The 24,395-nt window shown below is 51.5% G+C and overlaps 1 protein-coding gene across 2 annotated transcripts in view; it reads right to left on the minus strand.

Moving 5' to 3' along the window:
- The window catches only part of Ppfia4 (PTPRF interacting protein alpha 4), a 49,204-nt gene that overhangs the window by 12,566 nt on the left and 12,243 nt on the right, over positions 1-24,395 (minus strand). For both annotated transcript variants that reach the window (XR_008719074.1, XM_055598094.1), the window contains exons 3-24: positions 21,607-21,708; positions 21,115-21,279; positions 20,754-20,828; positions 20,494-20,583; positions 19,777-19,968; positions 19,325-19,471; positions 18,960-19,094; positions 17,230-17,313; positions 16,806-16,937; positions 15,702-15,793; positions 13,775-13,883; positions 12,419-12,627; positions 10,991-11,231; positions 10,626-10,661; positions 10,267-10,400; positions 9,831-9,994; positions 6,718-6,811; positions 6,194-6,275; positions 5,614-5,814; positions 5,131-5,193; positions 4,553-4,579; positions 2,469-2,644 (exon numbers count right to left, since the gene is read on the minus strand). Coding sequence is in view for 1 of the 2 variants with exons in the window: in XM_055598094.1 (XP_055454069.1) it covers positions 2,469-2,644; positions 4,553-4,579; positions 5,131-5,193; positions 5,614-5,814; positions 6,194-6,275; positions 6,718-6,811; positions 9,831-9,994; positions 10,267-10,400; positions 10,626-10,661; positions 10,991-11,231; positions 12,419-12,627; positions 13,775-13,883; positions 15,702-15,793; positions 16,806-16,937; positions 17,230-17,313; positions 18,960-19,094; positions 19,325-19,471; positions 19,777-19,968; positions 20,494-20,583; positions 20,754-20,828; positions 21,115-21,279; positions 21,607-21,708 (2,750 nt within the window). In the remaining variant the exon portion in view is untranslated. The remainder of the gene's footprint in view (positions 1-2,468; positions 2,645-4,552; positions 4,580-5,130; positions 5,194-5,613; positions 5,815-6,193; positions 6,276-6,717; positions 6,812-9,830; positions 9,995-10,266; positions 10,401-10,625; positions 10,662-10,990; positions 11,232-12,418; positions 12,628-13,774; positions 13,884-15,701; positions 15,794-16,805; positions 16,938-17,229; positions 17,314-18,959; positions 19,095-19,324; positions 19,472-19,776; positions 19,969-20,493; positions 20,584-20,753; positions 20,829-21,114; positions 21,280-21,606; positions 21,709-24,395) is intronic.

Raw genomic sequence — 24,395 nt, forward strand, 5'->3', positions numbered from 1 at the left:
AGGAAGGAAGGAAGGAAGGAAGGAAGGAAGGAAGGAAGGAAGGAAGGAAGGAAGGAAGGAAGGAAGGAAGAAAATACCCAGACCAGGCACAAGGACTCACTTGTAATCCCAGTATTTGGAAGCATAGACAGGAGGAGTGCTGTGAGTTTGAGGCCAGTATGGGCTGCAGAGTCCTTGTCCCTGAGTTCCAACAGGAAAAAAGAACATGCTTTTAGACTGTTGAGTAGAATGGAAGCAGAGTGAGTGGCAGAGGCGAGATGTGTGGTGACACCTCAGAGACCTAAAGCCCTGGACCCACGGAACTGCTCTATGACCTGGTGGCAGGCTGGCTTTCTCCCCGCTCCTCACAGTGGGGCTGTGGGAGGGCTCCCACCATCCTGGTAAGACTGGAGGGCATGCTGCAGCAGTCCAGGCACATGCCAGACTGGCAGAGGAGTAGCACAGCTCCCAGCCTATCAATCAGCCACGAGGAGACAGGTGCAGCTGGGCCTGGCAGCCTCCCAGGCAAAGACAAAGACTCCCTTTCAGCCCCAGCAAGGACTGAGGGGCAGAGAAGACATAGCTTAACGTCCCTGCAGCCCTTACAAGTTGCTGTGGGGTCAGAAAGGGGAAGTAAGGGGCTCAGGACTATGATTGAGCCCTCAGACAGTTCTGCTGTTCTCTGCCATCATCCCTAAGCTACTGCTCCTTCCTGTGCCTCAGCTTCCTTGCCCATGAAAAAGTTTACGAGATCCTGTCCAGATTTAAATTTCTATGATGTATCAACTGGAAGATGTCCACCAAGTCCTGAATGAACTAGACAAGCCACAAACACCCATTTTACTATCTACTGGAGGGAAAGCCAGAGCTTAAGTAGCAAGTGAGGCTATAGAAATCTGGGTAAGAACTTCTAACACAAGCAACTCCATCACCACCAACCTCACTCTCCAGTGCTGCTGAAACCAGGTTTCTGCAATGATACTGGTTGTTGCTAATGAGCTAGTTGGGATGCAGGATGGAGGGACTGTTGTGTCAAGACTACAGTGTGCCCACAGAGCTTTCCACCTTTGAGAAGAATCCAGAGCTAGACATGGTGACATACACATTTAATCACAGCTCTTGGCAGGCAGAGGCAGGTGAATCTCTGTGAGTTCAAGGCCAGCCTGGTCTACAAAGTGAGTCCAGGACAGCCAGAGCTACACAGAGAAACCCTGTCTCAAAAAAAAAAAAAAATCAAAAGAAGCTAGAACTCCAGACACTCAGATAAAAACTACTGTTAGAACATCAGCAATGGGGGCTGGAAAAATGGTTCAGAGGTTAAGAGACTGGCTATTCTTCCAGAGGACCTTGTTTTAATTCCCAGCACCCACATAGTGACCCACAATGGTCTGTGACTCTACTTCCAAAGGATCAGATGTCCTCTTCTAGCCTCCACAAACAATAGGCACATGTGCAGTTCACAGATATACATGCAGGCAAAACACTGATAAACATAAAATAATAAAAATTAAAACAAAAGCAAAACACTGGCAACCAAATTCATGATTTTCAAAAACACGTCAGCCAAACAAAATGGATCTATAAGTCAAATTCTACTCACAGGCTACCAGCTTGGGACCTCTACCGTGACACATTTGGACAGATCTTTCCAGTCAAAAGAAGAAAAGGAATGTGTGATATATTCCGCATAAAGGGACATAGGTCCAAAGCTGAGAAACTCCCATCAAGGGTGCAAAAGTGCATCAAGCCCACTGCCCCTGTGACAGGGTGGTGGTCCCTCGTGTTTTTGAACACTTGGTGTCCAGATGGCGGTACTGTGTGGAAAGGTCACAGCACTCTTGGGAAGTATGAGGCTCATTGGGTGAAGTAAGTCATGGGGTTGGCCTCTGACATAGTACAGCCTTGAGGTATGAGTCCTACCCAAAAGTGAGCAGCACCGTTCCCTGCTGGAGTCCTAGACTGTACAGAAGGGAGAAGCCCTCAGAACGCAAGCATCCATCTCCCTCTTCTTCCTAACACTAATGCCAAGCGAGCTGCCTCCAGTTCCTGCTGTCTTCACTTCCCCAGCATAATGGGCTGGACCATGGAAATGCAAACTAAAATAAGCCCTTCCTTCCTTCCTTCCTTAGGTTGCTTTAGACAGGGTATTTTATCACACAACCTAGAAGAAATGCATCAATGCCAGATTCACTGAAGCCTTCTTGGTTAAGACAGAGAATGCAGCCGGCCCAAACACAGGCAAGGAAACTCAGAATGAGAGGAAACTCAGAGGTGATGCTAATGAAAAATGGCTTTTGTCCTAAGGGTTAAAGGTGACAGGGTCAAATCCACAAACTGCAGAATGAGACAAGAACCATGAGTTTCATAACAGGAACACTTATTACCACCCAAAACAGGCCCTGGAAAGAGACAAGGGGCCCCGCCATTTCAAAAGACAGGCCCCCAGGGCTGGGAGAATGCCACACACCAGGGAGGTGGCCCTGGCTCACCGATGAAAGCTGTCCACCATCTTGAGGTGGACCCGCAGATCCTTCTTGGTGAGGTGATCCAGCATGCGCGCATCCACCAGGCACTCCATGAAGTAACTACGGTACTGAGGGAGCCCCAGGCTGGGCAGCCATTCATTTCCAATCCACTCATGATTCATGTCTCCATAGGCCAGGGTCTGGGGACAGGAGAAGGAAGAGGACATGGGGGAGGGAGGGAGGCAGGCAGTGCCAACAGGTTACAAGTGGCATATCTGTTTGGGAGAAACACCAATCTACCCTCCACCCATGAGAGAGAGAGAGAGCAGTTCAATGCCATTTCAGTTTACTTGTACTAAGGATCTGGTAGTCACAGGACATCACAGAAGTATTCCAGGATCTCAAAATGACCCAATTCTACTCAAGTATCAGCTGTCCACAGCAGTGGCTCTCTGCCTTCCTAATGTTGCAACCCTTTACAGTTCCTCATTCTGTGATGAATCCCAACCACAAAATTATTTCTTCACTATTATTGTAACTATAATTTTGCTGCTGTTATGAAGAGCAATGTGAATATCTGATATTTGACCCCCAAAGTGGTTGCGACCCACAGGTTGAGAACTTCTGGTCTACACCAACGAACAAAAGTGACTGTCTAAGGATAAAAAAAAAAACCAAAAAGAACCAGAGTCCTTCCTGTCACCTCTAGAAGGCAATGTGTAGTGGTGTGTGTACAACTTGTCAGCTTATTTCAGTTAGCCTCAAGCCTGCTGAGCTGGAGGAGAGGCCAGGGCAGGTGGATCTGCAGAGGATGACAGCCTGGCTCTGAGAGTGGGGGCCTCACAGTCCAGGAATGACTAAATGTTAGCCAAGGACAGCAGCCTGTGCCAGAAGAGCCAGCTTGTTTCCTGAGGACTGGTCATCGCACGAGGAATTCTCCAGGGCCTTTGTGGACGTCCCCGCTCGCGCTGTTATTTTGTCTCATGAGGCCTACACTAACAGCATGGCCTCGGGAGGAGAGCAAGCAGGGACTCACTGACTGCTCCGCTCTAGAAAGCTTCAGTTTTGAGAGCAACCACTTTCCTCTTACTCCACTTGATGTTTTCAGACTGAAAAGTCCTATTTTAAAAGGAAATTTTACATGCTGATATATGTAAAATTGTATACAGTAATGTTTATTACTAATTTATTACCATCAAATGAAGTTATCCTCTGTGGTCAGCTCAAAGTTCATAACTAGCCCTTTTCTCTGGACCCAGTCCCCTGCCCTTCCCACACAAAACTGCTATACTCCATTGTCTACCACTTTTCTACTCTGAAAAAGAAAGCTTTAGCCAGGCGGTGATGGCTCATGTCTTTAATCCCAGGACTCAGGAGGCAGAGACAGGTGAAACTCTGATTTCAAGGCCAGCCTGGTCTACAAATCAAGTTCTAGGACAGCCAAGGCTACATGGAGAAACCTCATCTCCAAAAACAAAAACAAAACAAACACACAAAGAAAAGCTTTGCAGTTTATTTCACTTCACATTACATTTCTGATTCCTCTGGTGTTTTAGTGTGAGAATGTGCTGTCCATGGTGTGGTCAGCAAGTGCAAGCTAGGCTGCCCTGCTTCATTCTCCAGCATAGGAGGCACTATCCCACACTGCTCTCTGCTTGTAAGCACTGTCCCTGCATTCCATTAACCTGCTCATTAGTGTTAGCCCTCCACTCATCTGAGTTTAGAAAGGCCAGTCCTAGTACATGCTCAGTAGATATTTGTTCGCGAGGTAGATGACTGGAAGACTCATTCACCAGAGTGTCATTTGGAAGGATAAGAAATGGAAGTGGATTCATGAACCTAAGACTCATCGTTCATGAACAGGGAGTCAGACAGTGAAGGGTCTGGCCTGCTGGGGGCCCAGCCCCACTCACACACCCTGCACTCCTCACCTGCCATCCTACGAAAGCAGAAAAGGAATGAAAAGGGAGTTTGGGAGAAGAAACTTTGTCTGGGGTGTGACATGTTTCACACTGTGACACACACACTGTGCCATTCAGAGAGCCTAGTAGAGAGGTTCTTCCCTGACCTGCTGGGAGTAGTTCTAATGAGGAAGGGAGGGATCTTACCTGGGCCCAGCTGCCCTCCTCACTGTCCTAGCAGGAACCAGTGCCGCATGTCAGGGGAGACACAAAAGTCAAGAAACCCAGAGCCTCCACCCAGGCATCCTCAAAAGAGTGGGAAAGACACCCCAGCAGCTAGGGGGTGGCCAGGAAAAGCTTGTTGGGACTGCTGAGAAAGCTGATATATACATATATGTTTGTGGTGAGGGGTACAAATTTGTATAACAAAAACATGCTTCCCAGTTCCTGGGGCTTGACTAGGGGGTAGCAAGATGCCAGGCATTGCCAGTCTTCCCTCCTGATCCACCATGGACCCAGCTAAGAGCATGGAGTTTGTGACTCAGGCCCATAGAAGGGAAGATCCCTCTGTAGCCCAAAGCTGCTAAGGATCTTATGACCCCTAGAACAGAGCTTCCAATGTATACAACCATGATTCCCAGTCTCATGCTGCCCACAATCCTCCACCCTGAGAACAGAACCAGAAACAACAGGGATGCTAGCCTCTGCCAGCCCCTCGGGCTTCCCATACCCCCCACTTAATCGTCATGGGTGTCACGGCTCCTTGGGCCAAGGGGCAGACTCACTGTTTTGGTAGATGTTGCCAGAGTTTCCATCTCTTCATGTGTCACCCAGACATTCCCTGAAGACTGCAGGCAGACAGGAAAGCATCCTGGTCCTTGATGGGCCCACCCTCAAGACTCCCAGCAGGAGGCCCCACATACGACACTCCCTTCTCCTGGCTACCTCCCATGGGCACAGCTAGCCACTCCCCACAGTCTAGCTCTAAGCAGTCCATCCTAGAAACTATCCAGAGATCTGCAATTATTGTCAGGTAGGCAAGGGGAAATGGAGCCTATGGGTGGCCCATGGAAGGCAGGGAACCAGACCTGCTGGGACCCTCCCAGAATCAACATCTTACTCTCCTGAAGACCAGGGGGAGGAACCTTTTGCGGAGATGGGAAGTTAAAGCAGAGCTCGATGCTCCCATCTTCCTGAAGACCAATGGGAGACTATGCAAACACTACATCAGGGCCTCTGTGGATCTGAGGGGGAAGGAGGCTACTCACAGTCCTGGAGGTAGGCGGAGCTGAGGGGCTGGTCAGTGACACCATCTCCTGGATGGCCAGGCGAAGCTTGAGCCTGTGCAGGGCATTGCTGATGCCGATTTCCCGCTGGATCTCTGTGTCCGACAAGGCGGACATAATGGCACCACTCTTGACATTGGCCCGGCAGGCTGCCACATACCAGGCAGGCATCCCTACCCAGAGCTACAGACATGGGGCACAGGGAAACAACTCAGCATCATTTGGGTGGTTACTCCTGGGGCAGCTGATGGAAGAGTCGGTCTGCCTGTGAAAGGCTGATATCTCTTAATCCATCCCCTTATTCTTGGGATGGCACATATGTTCTTATCTGGCAGTAACACTCTGGTAAAGTTATAGGGACACCATGGCTGCCGCTTGGGAGTCCTCATCCCATCAAACCAAAGTGCAAAGCAAACCCTAAAAGCAGACACAAGTGACTGAGGTTCACAGAAGACTGTCCTGACTTGGGTAGGAATGGGGAAACCTACCCCACATGGTCTTCCCTCGAGATCCCAGAGCATCTGCCCCAAGATCCCAGAGCATCTCCCCTGCCCAGGCTCACCTCCAGCCAGGAGACTACCGTGGGGCCATCCCATTGGGCAAAGGGCATTCCTTTTCGGCGAGCATCTTCAAGCAGCTGGTGTCTTGGGGGAGGAACAACAGGCTCACTAATCTTTCTTTCTCTCAACCAGGATGAGTCCTGGGGACCACTCCAGTCTGGGCCAAGAGCTGGCATTGGCACTTCCCCAGCTCCCCACCCTTGGATTCTTCTGCTCTATGCCTGAAGCAATATGACACTTCGAAGTGGGGCAGGAACACCCTCCATGCCCACAGTGCTCTCACACCTCACACACACTGACTTAGCCATCTCCATGTGCCCTGCAAGAGAACCATGGGTCCCAGATTACTCTCCCACAGGCTTCCTGCTTCCTGTTCCCAAGGAACATCCTAAAGCCTTGCTCTCAACACAGGGCTGCTCAGATGTGCCCACATGGACCAAGCTCTATCTCTCTGAGCTCACAACAGGGGAAGGAAAGTGGCTAGGGGCCTGGGCCACCTTAGTAGCACCTGGCCTGAGGCTCTTACTTCTTTTTCAGTCGCCGGTCCTTCTCTGCCTGGGTCCCCAGCTTGGCAGGTACCATTGGTTCCTGCAGACTGAGCTCGGATTCTGTGAGAAGAACTGGAAAGGAATACATGGCCATGTCAGTAGCCCTTCTGCCTTTGCCTGAACCAAGAAAACAGAAGCAGCAGCAGCTGCTTCCTCCTCAGCATAGAACAACCCAACCAAATCTGATGGGTCCCCATTTTATCCCCAAGGCAGACTCCTCAAATTGCTGCAATCCAGGCAGGCCCAGAGTGGCACTGGTTGATTCATGCCCTGGGGAGCCTCAACCCTAGGAGTATTCTCCAGAGAGATGGACCAGGGTCATCCCACTCTAGAACACTAGACAGAGCCCACTACTTCTCTAAGCCAGGGTGCAAAGCAGGCCCCTAGAGAAAATATGAATGGACACAGACAAGAATGCAGAAAAAAAATGATCCTGACTTGATAAAGAAACTATTGAGAGATCTATCTCCTGGGCAATCTCTCTGGCTGCACTCACTGCAGCTCTATCTATCTACCTATCCAGCTATCTATCTACTTATCCATCTACCTACCTACCTATCATCTATCTATCTATATACCTATCTATCTATGTACTTATACATCTACCTACCTACCTATCTACCTATCATCTATCTATCAATCTACTTATAAATCTACCTACCTAGCTATCTAGTATCTATCTATATATACCTATCATCTATTATCTATCATCTATTTATTATCTAGCTGTCATCTATCTCTATTCCTACCATCTATTATCTATCTATCATCTATCTATCTACTATTTATCTGTACGTGAAGGAGAGACCTGTTCTGTGTGTATCTCCCTCTCTCCCTCTGCCTCTCTCTCTCTATGCAGCTCCACATACATATGCCCTCATTTCCTAACAGTCTCATTCTGTGTACACATACTGCACACACACACACACACACACACACACACACACACACACACTCTCTCTCTCTCTCTCTCTCTGGATTTCCTCTTGCACACCAAGCTCTTTCTCCAGGCTCTTTCTCCACTTGTACAGACTACAAAGGGAAACCCCCTTCACTCTCTCCTATTGACAATCTCCCAGATTCACAAGAAAACTCTGGAGAATTCCTGCGAAAGGACATTGTCACTGAAGCCACTATAGGCCTGGTCACTCTGGTTCACACAGCAGCAGGTGTGGATAATGCAGAAATACTCTGCAGCACTGACAAGCTTAGGTGATGGTGCAGCAGGAGGAACAAGAAATCACACAGCTTCTCAAAACACGCCTCTGCCCCCGAGCCGACCTTCCTGTGGCTGGCGTCACACTCCTTTCTTGCCTGCTTTGCCTTTCTCCCATCCTCCCCATCCTTCTCTTCACTCAGAGAGCCGTGTTCTGATTCACACCTTCCCAAGGATGTGAAGTCAGGAAAGGCTAATTATACATTTAGGTCCAAGGGTTCCTTTCTTCTAGCTGATCAAGTTCCTCCCGAGTGATTCACCAATGCTCCAACCACTCTGGGGGACTTCTGACTCTTTTCTTAGGGTCAGGAGCTGGTCTGAGCTAGCCGTCCATTCCTCTGCCCCTATCTTTCCACATCTCCCTGCTCTACTTGAGCAGACAGTGGCACACACAGGCCTCTTCCCCAAGCTATACCTGCACCCCCCTTCTTGTCTTGGCTGAACCCTGCTTCAGCTCAGAGCTGCCCAGGAGGAAACCTGTCCCCTCCCCCAACCCCTCCATGGCTACTGCTGGGTCCTGAAGCACCTGGGCCATCTCCACTATCACAGTGTTTTCGAATAATCTCCTTATTTTCCCCTTTTTATCAGCTGCCAGGCCTCCTGAGCTATGGCACAATGTCCCCTTATGTGGTGCTGAACTGGGGTTAATGTGTGAATAAATGAATGGGAAAATGTCGGAAAGAAGAGGAGGTAGAGAGAAAGGAAGAAAAGAAAGAAGTGGAGCAAGGGTAAAAGAAAGCAAATGCTTACTATGTGCCCCACATGCCAAGCATGACTGCAGCTCTGCACTGCCACATGACAGAAGAGCCACTCCTGCCCAAACATTTTCTCCAGCAAAAAACGCTGCTAGGCCACAGAACTTGTAATCAAAGGACTCAGGAAGCAGAGGCAGAAGGATTACTGTGAGCTTAAAGCCACCCTGGGCTACACAGCAAGTACCAGACCAATCAAAGCTACATAGCAAGGATCTGTCTTGAGCACGCGCGCGCACACACACACACACACAGAGACACATGCATGAACAAAAGTTATAATTAGAACCCAGCCTGATAGTTCAGGCCTATGATCCCAGCTACTGAGAACTGAGGCTCAAGGATTATAAGTTCAAGGCCAATGTGAACAACACAGTGAAACCCAGCCTTAAAATAAACAGAGACCTAGGGATGTAGTGCAATGGCAGGATTCAGGAAGCCCTGAATTCAATCGCTAGTAATGGGACAAACAAGCAGTTTTCATACTCAGTCCTGTGAAAACCAGACGTACTTAGAAGTAAGGTCTAGTGTCGATCCAACTCTTTAAGATCTAGGACACAACTAACTAGTCCAACTTGAGTCTCAGGCCACGAGAGGGAGCCCATAACTGACACTGCCTGGAGGGCCAGAAAACAGAGCCTGGATAGCCCAAGAGACCTAGGATTAACTGAACACAACTAAAAGAGATAGATGACAGGTAGATAGATAGATAGATAGATAGATAGATAGATAGATAGATAGATAGATAGATAGATAGATAGAAAGAAAGAATAAAATAAAACTAGGACAGTTGCTCTGCAGGTCCTATAATGTCCATCAGAAATGCTCCAAAGTGGAAGCAGCTGCAGTGAGCCAACTTTGCCTCCACACAGATTCCCTGCTGCAGCATGCCAGGTCAGAGAACACCAGCAACTGCCTGGCACTTTTAGGCACAGGAACCCACCAACTCATGAGGTAACCCAGTCCAGCATGACATATCTCTGAGAACACCTCCATCTGCTGGTGGCACATGGTTCCCACCCACAAGCCCTAGGACAGGCAAGCAAGGCTGTACAGAAGCAGGCCCTTCTGCTGCTGACTCCCCAGGGCCCACCCCACCCTCTGCTGTGAAGGGGTCAGAGACCATGGCCTGTGGCATCCCGACTCAGCTGGATCAGCCTGCCCTTCTCCTTCTTCCCAAACAGGCGGCCAATGGATGACTTGATGCCCTTGCGCTTGGCGCCCTTGTGCAGAGAGTCCTGGCTGCTGTTGCTGCTGCTGGGATTGCTGTCCTGACCCTCCAAGGCACTACAGGATGACAGCCAGGAGGGGATGGATAAGAAGAAACATACTTCAATTACAGGAAGAGAGGTGGAAGTTAGAGTTTGGGAAAGGGTTACAGATCAGTGTTGGGGTGGGGGTGAAGGGGTGTGGCAAAGCAGGTGACCAGGGAGACGTGGGAACATCCATCCCTGATGGTGTCCCAAACTGAAATGAAGCAGTCAAGCACCTAGGACAGTGAGATTCAGCCTCTCAGAGGCTGTGGAATAGAGACCAGAAGTGCAGCCTGCCCCACTTACCTCTTGCCTTCTTCTTGACTCAGGGCAGGATGGCCAAGCTTCTCTAGCCGCAGCGTCCTGGGTGAGGAAGGAGGAGAAGTCTCACATTTTATGGTGGCTTTATCCTCTCGGTTCTCTTCCCGAGACACTGGCGACTGAACAGACAGTGGGGTTGTCAGGGGGTAGAGGAAAAGAGCTGGGACCTGCCTACCCAGCCTAGACAAGGCAGAGGATCAGAAAACCAGAGAATGATGCAGAGAGGGCTGTGGCCTCTCAAGGTAAACTCAGACCCCAGGACCAGGGGCAGAAGCCCAGAGGGAAGGGCCTGGGAGCGGGTAACCCAGTAACCCACTAGTACCTGGGTGTCGGGAAGCACTCACCAGCAGCTTCCTCCTATGCTTTCTTAGGTCGCTGGGCTGAAAAACAGAAAGAGGAAAGGGCGAGCCTGCTTAGGATGAGAGCAGAGGAATCAGGGATGCACACCAGCCTGGAAAAAGTACCACAGCAGAATGGAGCACCTGGAAAGATAAATCTCCTCTGAAGAAGAGAGAGCAGCTGGACAATGGGTATGGCTCTAAGCCTACTGTGATCATCCAAAGGAGGGAGCAGGGAAGATGTTACAAACCCTTTGCTACCCAGAAGGGCATGCTGGTGACCTAGCATGTCATGTCACAGGAAAAAGATGCCAGAATGATGGAGACAGGCCTAGGAATCGCAGGGCCTGTCAACTACTGCACAGACTCACCAAGGTCATGACCCCCATCCGGTCCAGATCCTGGGCAGCACTTCGGGAAGTAAGCTTGGGTGTGGAGCGGCCACTGAGTGGAGGAGATGCACTGGCCAGGGACAGGGCAGTCAGAGAGGTGGGGATAGAGCCGCGCTTGCGCAGCTGTGTCAGATTGAGGGCCTCCATGCTGCCACTGGTCACACGAGTCTCAATTTCCTCAGCACGGAGCTCCGTGGACTCTTTCTCCTCCTGGATCATCCTGCAGGTGAGCACACCAGACATAGCCATTAGCTCAGAAGACAAAGCAGGAGGAGCTGCTAGTTCTGTGTTGCACTCACCACCAAGGTGGGCAAGGCCTACAGCTGCCACCAGCGTTCCCTGCTCTCTTGGCCAGCCACCTTCCCAGTTCAACAAAAGCCAATTTCCGGAAGGAGGCACTTTGGTCAATGAACCATGAACCATCTCAGTGTGAATCCCTGACCTGTACTAGTGACAGGAGACACCTTCAGCAGGCTTTGCTCTCTTGTCTCTCATGTTCTCAGTAGATGCCATTATGGGATCCTCTTTACTCACGCCAACCCCTAATGAGGTTTCCTCTGTTGCCCTGAGAATGAGAAGCATGGGGAGATGGTGTGTTGTGCCTGAGGGGCACTCAGAGGTGTGAATGCATATGCACATCCACAGATGGAAAGATGCCAACTGTGCTTCAAAGAGAGAGAGATATGTCCTTATTCTGAGACAACACCTTCCCACCTCTGAAGCTGTTCAAATGTCCTTTCTTTTGAAAATCAGTTGTGATGGTAAATGGTAGCTATGGCTACTGGTTTACTCTACAGAGTTAAACACTGGAGTCTTGTGTTAGCATGTGTGTCTTGATACTGATTTCTCAAATTTGAAAGATTGACCTCAACAGCTTGTCACTTTTTACCTCACTGCATGACAGTACTATAAATAAGCTCACTAAAATACGCAGGATGAAGTAAAGGCTTTGACAATTTTCCCTGTCTCCTGTTCTATTTGATGTGCCCTTAGAGAGGAAAAGGCATGGCACTGGGCAGAGATTCTACCTGAGCTTGGCTCCTGACTCAGCCACTTGACATGTGGCCATGAGCAAATCACTAAAACCCTCTCGACTGACGATAACACTGACGAAGCTCCCACCCCAAGCTGGCTTCTTCATGGTCATACTGAATATCTGGAACACAGACAGTTCCATCTTCCCAAGTTCAGCCACCTCCCAGCCCAGAGGAGACAGATGACACCTAGAGTCTTCTGTAGTCCTGCCCCTCTGGGGTCTTAGGCCAACTCTTTGCCTGGTGCCCACAGAGTGTCCCTGGATTGTGGCTCTAAGATGCAAGATGGGAAATGGGCCAATCCTTTCCCTGCAGTGCCCCAATACAAAGGGCTAGTCCTCCCGGGTGCCTTGCAGCCATCATGCCACCCCACCTGATCTCCTGGTTGATGGCATCCAGCTGCTCCTGCAGCATCATGGCCAGAGTCTGAGCATCAGAGTGGCCACCGGGTGAGATGACATCAGCCTGAGTGCCCATCAAGCCACCAGGCTCATCCTCGTCCACATCAGAAATCTCAGGGTCACTGTCAAAGGCAGGTGTGGTGGTGGCCAACACCCCCGGCAGTGGTGATGGCTTCCAGTCCTTAGAAAATGAAAGGAGCAGCAATAAGATCCCTGGATAGCTAGGGGGTAGGAGTCTGCCCACCTCCATCCCATGGAATCCATCTCTGGAGGCCTGCTGAAAATGTAGGCTGCTGAAAATGGGTGAGAGGAGGGCTCTAACACAGCCTCTCTGACCCAAGGCCCCATGTCCCCCTCGTCCCCTCAGGGCTGTGTTGTAGCCTCTGCCTCCTTTGCACAGCGGGAGCAACTGGGCAACTGCTTGTTCTTGTAAACAGCAGAGTAAAGAATAAGGAGATGGAGAAAAGAAGAGGTCATCAGTCTGTGTTCAGACTCGCCTGCCTGCATGCCTGTCCCCTTGCCTCTCTGCCTGGCTGCCTGCCTGCCTGCCTGCTTGCTTGCTTCTTTCCTTCTTCCTTCCCTCCCTCCCTCCTTTCTTTCCTTCCTTTCTGTGGATTCTTGTCATGTTGCCCCAACTGGCTCACAATCCTCCTGCCTCAGCCGTCCAAGTATGCTAACACACCTACACACCGAAGTCAGATTAGGATATTCTCAGAGGTAAAGATAAATCTTTCCCAATCAGAATAAATGTTCCCTCTTTCTCCTTCCCTACCTTCTAGGGCCCTAGAACATATGAGGACTGACAATTGGAAAGCAGCTGGCCCTCTTCTGCCCCTTCTCTTTCTCACTGCTCACCCCTCCATCTCCCTGGGGCAACAGTGTAAATCCACAGGTGCTTCTCAGGTATCATTGCCCAGAGCCAGTTAATCTGTCATCTCTCTCTCCTCACCACTATAAGCCATGCTTTTGTTCCAGGAAGCTTGTTAATTCCATTTTACCCCTGAAGCCCCCTCTCTGGCCACCAAAAATGAATGGTGCACACCCAGGCACACGCACACATGCTGTAGTGGGGCCTCAGGGACCACTGGCTGTCTTCCACCCCTACCTCTTGCCCACTGGGAGGCCAAGGCAAGTGGGGGAGGGAGGTCACAGCTGTTGCAGCTGACAAGAGCCCCAGCCCCAAGCCTGCAGCTGTCATTGACAGGGAAGAAGGCTGGGCAAGGCTTTGTACCACATGCCAGTCGTCTGTGTAACTGGAGCCAGACACACGGCCGAACTGACCCCAAATTCCCCAGGGAGACCCAGACACACATCCCTCCACCCCTCACCTTGGCAGACTCTTCCCTCAGCGCCGTATAGTGGCGATGCAGACCTGGGGGCGCATGCGTCGCTGTACTCAGAGAGAACCTCACATCTGATGTGCTGCCCACATGTGACCTTGAGTGGCAGGAGGGAAAAGACAGGCCCTGAAGACTGACAGCCCCAGCTTTCGGCGTCAGCTCAGAAGGTCCAACGACTGGGGAATGGCCAGTATGGAGAGAAGTGATCTGGGACACAGCTGTCTCGAACATCAGAAGAGCTGCCATGGAGGCATGAGGTTCCACTTACGCTCTGTTGCTTAGGGGTCAACTGGGACCCAGAGGAGGAAGCTGTAGGGAGCGGTGGTCCATTTGGCATGAGCAGGACCTTCTACTGACAAGAACTGTTAGGATGCTTTAAAAAAGTTGACCTCCCTGTCAGAGAGGTATTCAAGTGGAGGGCTTTGGGCTTTGTGACCGCAGCCATGCAGGAGAGCTCCTGGCCCAGGAGACAAAGAGAAATCCAAAGAGATGAACTCTACGGGCCTTTTAACTCGGGAGCCCTTTGCTTCTTGGTCTTCTCTCTAGCAGCATTCTGTGGGTTTCCTGATGGCTAAAATTCAACCTAAAATCCACATCCCCAGGTAGCTTTGGAGACACCAAAACTACATCATAGATACAGGCTAGCGAATCCACGTGTCTATCCCAGGTGCAAGAGCTTAAGGTCCCAGGAACAATGTTCGGGTCTGTGGCACTTCCACCCTATGTCTTCTCAGCCCAGAAGCCTTGATGGAGCCCAGGAGCCTACCACCCATGTTATGTACCTATAAAGAGGAAGCTCCTACCCAGCCCCCACCTCAGTTCTGTGAGGGGTCTAGTGCCTCTACAGGCAAAGCCAAGAATTCCCAGTCAGCAAGGAAAACAAGCAATAGCAAAGGGCATGGTGTGCTCCGGATCAATTCTCATTTACCGAGAGCCTGTTCCTTCTGGACAACCAATAGGAAAGGAGAAATCAGAATGATCCCAACTATCTCCTCTTCATCCGCCCTCCCTACACAAAAGCAGAATTTCTGGTGAACTTGAAGATGACACTTGCAAATCCACCACCTCAGACCTCCGGAGGCCTCTCACCTCCAGCCCAGCACCCTTTCCCCTCATTCTAGCACTGCGCATCCACATATACGTATATATTTCCCTTACCTGCCTTCCTAATAGCTAAGGCCCATTTCCCTGATACAGCAAGAACATGGCCTGAAGGGAACAGTGTGTCTAAGAGACTCTGATTTGCAGAGACAACCAGGAGCCAAGAACTTTCAGCAGTTGCATCCAGACATTTTCATCCTCACCCGACGATGCTGATCTGAGAACTGAGTTCAATGCCAACTGCTTCACAAAGTATGGCTGCAAGCTGCACTCATTATATCTTACAATGCTTTCAGGTAGAGGGATGCCACGGCCACATGAGGAACACAGCATCTCAATTTCCAAAAGGAAGGAGGGCTTGCTGCCTCGGTTCACTCTCTGTCACCGCCTCCTACTTGAACTTGGGTGGCCTTGCCTCTCAAACAGCAATCCTAAAGACACCTAAAGGTGTCTCAGAAGAGCTACATTGAGTGCTGGACTCTACAGGGGGTCCTGCGGGACAGGGAAGAGCTTGTAACTCAGCGGACCCTTCAAGGGCGTGCCCTAGGCAAGGATCCAGGAAGCTCGGCCTACTCCCACAGCTGAGAAGGAGCACCACCAACTCCTTGCCTCCCAGCACCCCCTAGAGGACATGTGTGCCCTTTCTAAGCATCCCGAGAGCTGAAGGACTAACCAAGCTGCCTGAGCCCCGGGTCCCATCCTCAATAGAAGGAAGACCCTGAGGTCCTGGGGGTTGCTTTGGTGAGGGAGTCTCCTTTCTCAAGATCCATTAAGGACCATAACCAAGCATGCACTGAGTCCCACACTCTAGTACCTGGAGTGGATGTCATCCACAAACGGCCCCCCTCGACCCTTCAGCTGGTCCACCTCTTGGCGCAGCTTCTCAATCTCTTCAGACAGGCGGCCCTGTGCCAGGCAGACCCAGAGTGGGATGGGGCCAGGGAGGGGCAGAGAAGGGAGAGTAGAAGTCAGAGAGGGGCAAAGAGGAGAATAGAATTGGGGAAAAGTAGAAGAATGCACTGCAAAGTCCAAAGACAATGGCCCCAAGCTAGGGCCACAGATGACACCAAAGAAAAGAGGTGTGACTGGAAAATGAGCAGAAGATTGACACAGGGACCAGGTCAGAAATGGACCCTGCCTAGAGAAGAGTTCTACAGGACAGTTGAACCCTCACCACTAGACAAATGCAAGGCAAATTAAGCCAGGCAGCAGAATGGACTGGGTTTTTGTGCCACACACTGCTGAGGACAGTGGCTGCTATTCCCAGCACGTAGGAACCTTTCCTCACAGAAGTTAGAGGCTTCCACCAGACCCTTCAGGGGCCCAGACTCTGAGACAACCCTGTGGCCTATGCCCACAGCCTCGGTTTCTCCAGCTTCTGAGTGGATACAGAATATATATTGTCTATAGCTACCATGTTGGTTAACAGTGGAGGGTGATGGCAGAATGTGTGCATGAACTAAGACAGGCTGGCACATAGCAGCTGCATGAACGCCAGGTGCTATGCCTGGGGCCCTCACACGTGGGCAAGGCTGGCCAGCAGCTGGGTACCTTGTGGCCATGCAGCTCCTCTAAGTGATGCTGGAAGCTCTCCAGCTCCCAGATCAACATGTTCTGAGGGAGGGCAGCTGTGAGCCAGGGGCCCTGACTAGCCGGTGACCCCGCTCTCAGGTGTCTTCTCCTCCCAGCATACCTCTCCAGGCCAGCATGGCCCTCCCTGGCTAGAAATGCTCCTCCCTTCCCCAGCTGCGGCCCAGGTGGCCTTTTACTCCTGTGCCTTCATATGGCCCCCTCCCCCAGTCACCACGCACACTAACTTCTCACAATCCCACTCCTCTAGTCAGCTGGGCTCCGCGCTGACTCGGCCCTTTCAGACAGTCACAGCCCCATGCTCACCCTGCCCATCCAATCCCCTCACCTTCTCCTCCAGAGCAGCCATTCGCTCCTTGAGGTGCAGCTGTAGGCGCTCATTGGACTCGCTAAGCAGCCGGTCCACGGTGTCCGACAGCCGCTTGTTGTGGTCCTCGTTCATTTTCTCCCGCTGGCGCACCTGCACAGCCCACCCACCCATCTTGTACCATGGCCACGTCAAGGCCTTGTCACTGCCCTCGTCCAGAACCATCTATTTCCACCAGGGTTCTATATGCCTATCACCTGTCCCCTTATCTGCCCTCTGGGACCCTTCTCTCCAGCTCTTCCAACCAGCTCCTCCCTATCTGCAAGCCTCCTCCTGCATCTCTCTCTCTCTAGCCTGGCCCTTCTTCTGTGCCCCTCCACAGACCACCCTGTAGGCCAGCCCTGCGGGCAGAGAGGAGGCCAAGATGGCTGACTGGTGCCCTCACCCTTGCCAGCTCCTGGTTCTTCTCTTCCAGCTGCCCTTCCAGCTGCCGCAGATGTTCCTCAATGTTGCCATGACGTTCCTCAGCCTAGGTGCAGGGATAAGTCAGCTACCTTGGAGGCCTTTGTTCCTTCCACTCAGGCCCCGTGTACCACATACCCTGGTGTCAAGGTGGTCTTAGGGATCAGGGTCTCAGCGACAGAAACCCAGCTCTTTCCCATCGTCTTGGAGCAGAACTATTACCACCTTTCCCCCTATTCTTCCCACCCAGGGCTAACCCTAAAACTTACACCCACTAGACCCTCACAAGGACTACAGGGAATAACCCATGGTCAACGTGGACGTATGAGAAGCATGCCATAGTGCTAGCCTCACTGTGGTTGCTGCCTTTACTACTAAACTAGCCCAGGTGGAAAGTTCTCCCTTTCTGGCCATTATCTCCGGAAATGGAGACCCCGTTGTCTCTGTACCCAGAGCCTTACATCCCTTACAGTCAGTAAACCCTTTCTGAAAATCCTCCTGCTGCTATTACTCCCTGGAACACATGAATCACTTCAACCCCTCCCTCTTGTCAGTTTTTGCTCAGCATCCCGCACACACAGTCCTCTACTATACTTTAAATCTAGTGCCCCATTCTAGGTCTGGGCTACCCTCGCCGACTCCACCATCACAGAGGCAAGAAAACTGAGGCCCACTGGGGGAGAGGTTAACTATTCTCAGATCATAGAGCCAATCAGCGGGGTTAGACGTGGGCCTGAGCCTTCAGAGGCACAATCAGGCTGTGAGTTCAGTCCTTGGAACACCCATGGGCTACACTAGAACTCTAAGCCTCAGGCTCTGGGTCAAGTGCTCATACAACACTGGTTGCCTTTACCCCAGGGTTTGGGAGGTAGCTATGGTAATCATGCATTAGCACCTGCACACACACACACACACACACACACACACACACAGTTCCCCATCAATGAAGGCTCCCGAACTCTTTGATTAAGCTGCCACATGTCTAGGTCCATGCATTCCCTCTCTTCTCCAAAGGTCACCGGTGCCTAGCCTGTGCACCTCTCAGGGACTACTGCACCACAAAGTCACCTCTCCATTAGGTAAATCTATATCCACCTCTAATTCATTCCAAGGCTTCGACTTTCAAGCAACCAGAGGTAGTCTCTATGCCTAGAAGGCTTCAATTTGTTAACAAAAGATGTGCTCCGCCTAAAATTCTACCTGCTTCCCCTTTGGAGATACACAGACTTTGATGGTATCTCTCCTTGGGTTGTATCCTTCCAGAGATGAAAATCCTGCAGCCTCAAACAAGAAGTATCAACTGGAGTGCTGTAAGAAGTACAGATAGATATGTCTACGCAGTGGCTTCCCCCTACAGGACTGTCTTAAACTGGGCTGTGGTGGGGCACGCCTTTAATCCCAGCACCATTGAGGCAGAGGCAGGTGGATCTGCACTAGAGGCCAGCCTGGTCTGCAGCGTAGGCTCCAGGACAGCCAGAGCTCCACAGAGAAAGCCTGTCTGGGGCAGCGGAGGGGAGAGGAGGAGGACGGAATGGGACTCTGTCGTGAGAGGTAACAAAAGCAAGGATTACTCTTCCACTGCTTCATGGCATCTCACTGTGGGGAGCAACTCCCTGGCCTGAGATGTTCCCCACTCTCCTCATACCCTGCCTGGCTCCATAAGAGCCTAGGATACAGGAGATGGTAGAAGATCTCGGGCCCTGGCCCACTTGCCTTGGTGAGGGCTGCAATCCTCTGAGCCAGCTCTGCCTCCACCTCCGGCAGAGTCTCTGCCCTGCGTATTGTCTGCTGCAGCTTCTGTTCTGCCACTTCCAATAGCTCCTGCAGATGCCGGGCTTTCTCCTCGCACTAGCAGTAGAGAGGGGAAAACAAGGCTAGGTGGCACATTGGCACAGCAGGCCCCCATCTCCACCCCAGCCTCAGCAGGGAACAGGTGAGAGACCAGAGGAACCTTGGTTCCTTCCTGTCCAAGGTGCCTGACTTCCTCTTTCCCAGGTGTACCTGCAGAACCCCAGGGGATCCTAGGCCATCAAGGGATAGTTCCCCTAGTGTCACCCCAGCCCATCTAGAGGAGTTACCTGGCGGTGCAGGGACTCTTTGTTGGCCAGCTCATTCTCCAGTTTGTCATTAAGGTCATGGATGGATGTGGCCTCTCGCTGAGCAGCCAAGTAGCGCTTCTCCAGTGTGGTGATTCGCTCTTCCATGTCCTCCTTCTGAGCCAGAGCCTGGGCAAAGCAGAAGGTAAGAGAGGAAAGGTCACCAGCCTTTCCCTGCCTGTCTCACATGTGTACCTCCCCCACTAACATCTGGCTGCCGCAACAGTCCAGAAAGGGCCCTGATCTGTACTCCTCTTGTCAGTTTCTGGCCTTGAGCCAACCCTCCCGTCTCCCACCTCATACTGGACCTTGCCAAGTGTTGAGTCTTCTCCTCCACAGCTGTTGCCTAGACCTCTAATCACACCCTCCTGAATGCCAACACCTGTGCCCAGCAAGATGCAGTTGCTGCAAGCAGGCCTGGGGCCCTCACCTACCTCCCGGAGGTCCCGCTGATGTTTGCTGCTCAGCTCCTCGGACTTGATGAGGTCTCGGCGGGCTGTGCCCAGGTCCTCCTCAAGTTCAGTCACAGTGGCACTCAGGGTGACCAGTCGCTCACGGGCCTGGCTCAACTCAAAGTTTTGCTTCTCCAAGAGTCCTTGCAACTCTTCCACCCGGCCAGTGTCATCCTCCAGGGACAGTGAACCATCAGCCAAGCAGCCAGAGAATCCCACACCCCACCCTGTTCCATCCCCGGGAGGCTGGGAGAAAGGAATGCATGCCCCACAGGTCATATCTCTGTCCTATTAGAGCTCAGGTCCAGGTCCACCTTCTTCCCACTGAACCTAGTAGCTCACTCCTGATAATGGCCAATGCTCTCCTGTCTACCTCTTGAAAAAAACACTTGCCTCTAGTGTTTCCTTCTAGCGCTGCCTCTTGTAACCCAGGGCTAGAAAGGCTCAGAGATAGAAGGAACCTTGCCTGATGCTGACACATAAGGAAGATGTGTAGGCACAAATATCATGTGCATTAGCACAAGATGGAAAATCTATAGATGATTTTGCAAAGTAGTGAGGAGGGGAAAGAAAAATGGAAATATTACAGAATGCCCCAAGTTTAACCCAAGCAATATCCTCCTGAACCTAGGCAGGCAAAACCTCCCATTCCTGTCCTGTGGAATATGGGCTCCTGCTAACCAATTCCCCATTACCCACTTTCCATAGGCGTTTTGGTCCCAGCTCCATGGTCCCTTCCTCTTCCGCCACTCCATCCCGAATTCCTGCCCCCTGCTGCAGGGCAGATACCTACAAGACACAGCCCCACCCCACCCCACCCCCCAAAATACAATGAGTCAATAACCTCCTGGAAAGAAATGCCTGGCCCAGCTTCAGCTACCAACAGCCCCAACAGGCAGAAACCTGATGAGGAACGCAATGGGACAGGTTGGATTTCTCAGAGCTGCGGAGCAGCTTACCTGCTGGTGAGCTCCTGCCAGCTGCTCCTCCAAGGTGGTAACGCGCTCTAGTGCTGCCCGGAGCCGTTCTCGCACCTGCCCAGGTGAGAGAAATGGGAGAACAAAGCTATTCCACAGAACTCAGGCTGGGGCGCATAGGCTTGGTCTGCCACTGTCAGGCAAGAAAGAATGTGAAGGGCCTGTGGAGAGGCAAAGGACCAGGAGAGAACCTGATAGGATTGGACACTAGGCCACTGGCAGGAGGGGTCCTGCTGCTGGAAGACAAGGTCCCTAACACCAGGTGCAGAGAAACCCAGGAAGGAGCACAGAAGACTCAGCGAAGCCTGGGTGGATTGAGAAAAAGGGTAGAGCAGGTGGGTACCTTCTCATCCAGGGCCTTGTGGTGCTCAAATAGTGACTTGAGGGCTTTCAGCACCTCCACCTCACTGGAGACGCCTGAAGGTGACTGGGCCTGGCGTTTTACCACTGTCATCCGCAGTGACCGCTCATGGCGGGACACAAGGCATTCCAGATGTTCCAGAAGCAGCTGGTAAAAAGCCAGGGAGGACAGGGGAGGAGGGAAATGGGCATGTGCTCCCAAGGACTACAAAGCAGGGCCCACAGGATCACCTGGTACAGTGTCCATGAATAGCTACTTCTCAATTAAACACCCGACCCCAGCTCGGCTACCCTGGCCTCCTTCTCAGAACTTCAACCCTGCCATGACCCAGGAACCACAAGTTGGAATCCAGTACTGGGCACTAGGTAGTCTGTCTGTCCAAGACCCCAGGATGGGAGGCAGACCCTACCTGGCCAGGGTGCTGCCTGCTCTTTTGGTAGTACACATACACACACAAGGCTACCCCTTACTTACCCTTGTATTATTCCGCTCTGCTTTCAGCTCAGATATCTCTTCCTCCCGCTCCAGAAGCTGCTCCCGACACATGCTTAGCTCCCGAGTTAAAGTGGCAAATTCCTGAAAGGCCCCAGAGCCCCTCAGTGCTTGGGATTCACCTCCAACTGGCACCCTGCACACCCAAGTATACGGAAGGCTTTTCTCACTCATCCCTTACTTTTACGGACCCACCTCCCTCAAATCCCAGCCTGTCCCCATTGCAGGGCAGGAAGTCTGCAACTAATGTGAGCTCCCAGAGGTGAAGAACATTGGGATTCCAGGGAACAACACTGCACACGGACATGATGACGTCACCAAGACAGCGTTGCAAGGGCTCCCCTCCAGTCACCAGTGACCAGATACATTCTCCCTCCCACTCGGTCTTCATAGTTCTCCAGCAATTCCACAGCCAGCTCCTTTGGAATCATGGAGGGCAGTGCCACTGTGTCTGATAGAATGAAGCCCACACAGAAACTAGAAGGCGTGGTGCTATAAAGTTCACATGTGCAAGAATCCCAGGGAGCTTTCTTTCACCCCCTCCCAGGGGCTCTGCAAGCTGCACATGGCCAGTGAAACAAACAGGTCAAAGGACCCACCTACATTAGGATAGGAAGGCACACAGCCCTGTTATGTCAGCCCTGGATTCTGGGAGCCCTGTTCAATCAAGCCAGGGCTACCGCTCAGCATCTGATCTCATAGATTAATTGTTCCTTCCTAGGAGACACTCTTCCACACTGCCATGGAGAGATCTTTCTAAGCCCTGCTCTTCTTTCAGGACAAGCAACTAGGGAAGAGTGCTTATCCTTGGAGTTCCAGGCCTACCACATCCACCAGCTTGATGGCATCATTCCATCCCAAATCACATTCTCAGATGAGTAGCTGCACCCTGTGGCCACAAAGTCTAAGCATATTGTAGAGGCTGGGGGCCCACCCTTCCTCCACGGCCTTCTTTAACCACCGAGAACTCATCACTACAGGGAAAATTCTCAACACAGCATCCCTTTGTCACTCCAGACCAGGCAAAGGGGATAGAAGAGTTGTGGGAAGTGGCAAGGGACCAGAGCAGGAAAAACTGAGGACTTCTCCTCCTATCCCTTGATTACTACCTTTCTATTACAGCCACAGCCAAAGTGAAGGAAAGTTAAATATTTCGTTATCTGGAAGCTGAGGCCTGAGCCTGCTACTGTTTTGCCCTCTAGCTTGCGCACACACACACCGTACGGACACACACACACACTTTTACCTAGAGAACAGACTTGAAGGCATACTAAGACCTCATGCTACCATCCCTAGTGAGCTAATAATGCTCTCCTCCCCTCTGGCCCCCGCTGTGAGCTACCTTGTTTCCCTACCCTATCATGCTGGATCCTCCCTTTCCAGCTCTAACTCATCTGACAGCTGCCAAGAGAATCCCCCAAAAGACAATACTGTCCACAAAGTTAAAACAAAGTACAAACTCCTCCTGGTCTTCAAACTTTTCTCTCATGGCTTTTTGCTATGTACCGTAAGACCTAAACCACCTGAGTGACTTGCTGCTTCCAAATACCAACAAACTGTCTAAGAACCACACAGTCACCAGGCAGGACTCCCTCCCTGACACAGCCCAACTCTCTGTCACCCCCATGAGGTCATAATCCACTGCCAAAGGCCATCTCCCAGGGGTTCAGCCTGCTCAGGGGCTTTCTAGACTCTGGAAGGAAGCAAGCCTCCCTGAAAAGCATCCAATTCTTACCAATCACTATGTTCCTCTCATGAAGCTTCAAATATAAAAGGTTGGGAAGACCTGGGATCAAATTTCAGCTCTCCCCCAGTTAGCTAGGTAACCTTGCATACATCACCCAGAGCTAATGATGGGCAACGTATACAGGACCCACATAGCCATCCCTTCTCTTCGCCAGGGTCCATATTCTTAGACATAGACCATCACAAGACTCTAGGCCCCTGGGTTGGAACTCACCAGTCCAGGCCAAGCCCTGGTTCTCCATGAATTGGGAGAAGGGACTTGCAGCTGAGGCTTGGGTTATTTGGCTTTGCAGGGCTGCTTCTCCAACCCAAGCAGCACTCCCACTGGCTCAGAGTGGTCTGTGCAATGCACTGAAACTCACCACTCCCCCAACAAGAGGTGGAAGGAAGGATGGCCGAGTAGATTATGCACTGTACGTACAGAAAGACAAACCCCAGCATTCCTGGACCTGGTGAGCTGGCAGACCACACCTTCTCTGACAAGCTGTGGGATAACTCAGGCTCCTGTTCCTGTCTCCAGCCTCTAACTATATACCCCCACCCCCAACCCCACCCCTAGAATATCTACCCAATGGGTACTTAAGCAGGAAGCAACTCAGATTTCCAGAGTCCATGTGTTAACATAGAAAAAAGCAGAGAAAAAGGCAATGTCTTGAGGGTCCAGGGGTACACAGCCCTCACACTGTTACCTACTACCTGCATAGCAACTACCTGCATAGCAACTGACTGACACCCCTAGGCATCACCACTGGCATCACCATTGGCAGATCAGGATAGGGGTGCTGAGTGAGCTTCCTTGTGGGAATCTTCTGAGATAATCTCTATGGAGAGCCTAGCCCACAGAAGGTGCAAAAGAAATGGTGACTAAGGTTTAGCTGCTGGTGGTGTTGTAGAGGACCATGGCACGGGTCGCCAGGACACCAGGCTTTTGAGATTCAGCTCAGCCTATGATTAGCTGTGTGAGCCCTCTTATCTTCATCTGTGCCACAGGGAGACTGGAAATGATGGTCTCTAAGACTGCTCCC

The sequence above is a fragment of the Psammomys obesus genome, unplaced genomic scaffold (genome assembly GCF_907164565.1).
Source record: "Psammomys obesus unplaced genomic scaffold, mPsaObe1.curated_primary_1811, whole genome shotgun sequence".
NCBI lineage: Eukaryota > Metazoa > Chordata > Mammalia > Rodentia > Muridae > Psammomys > Psammomys obesus.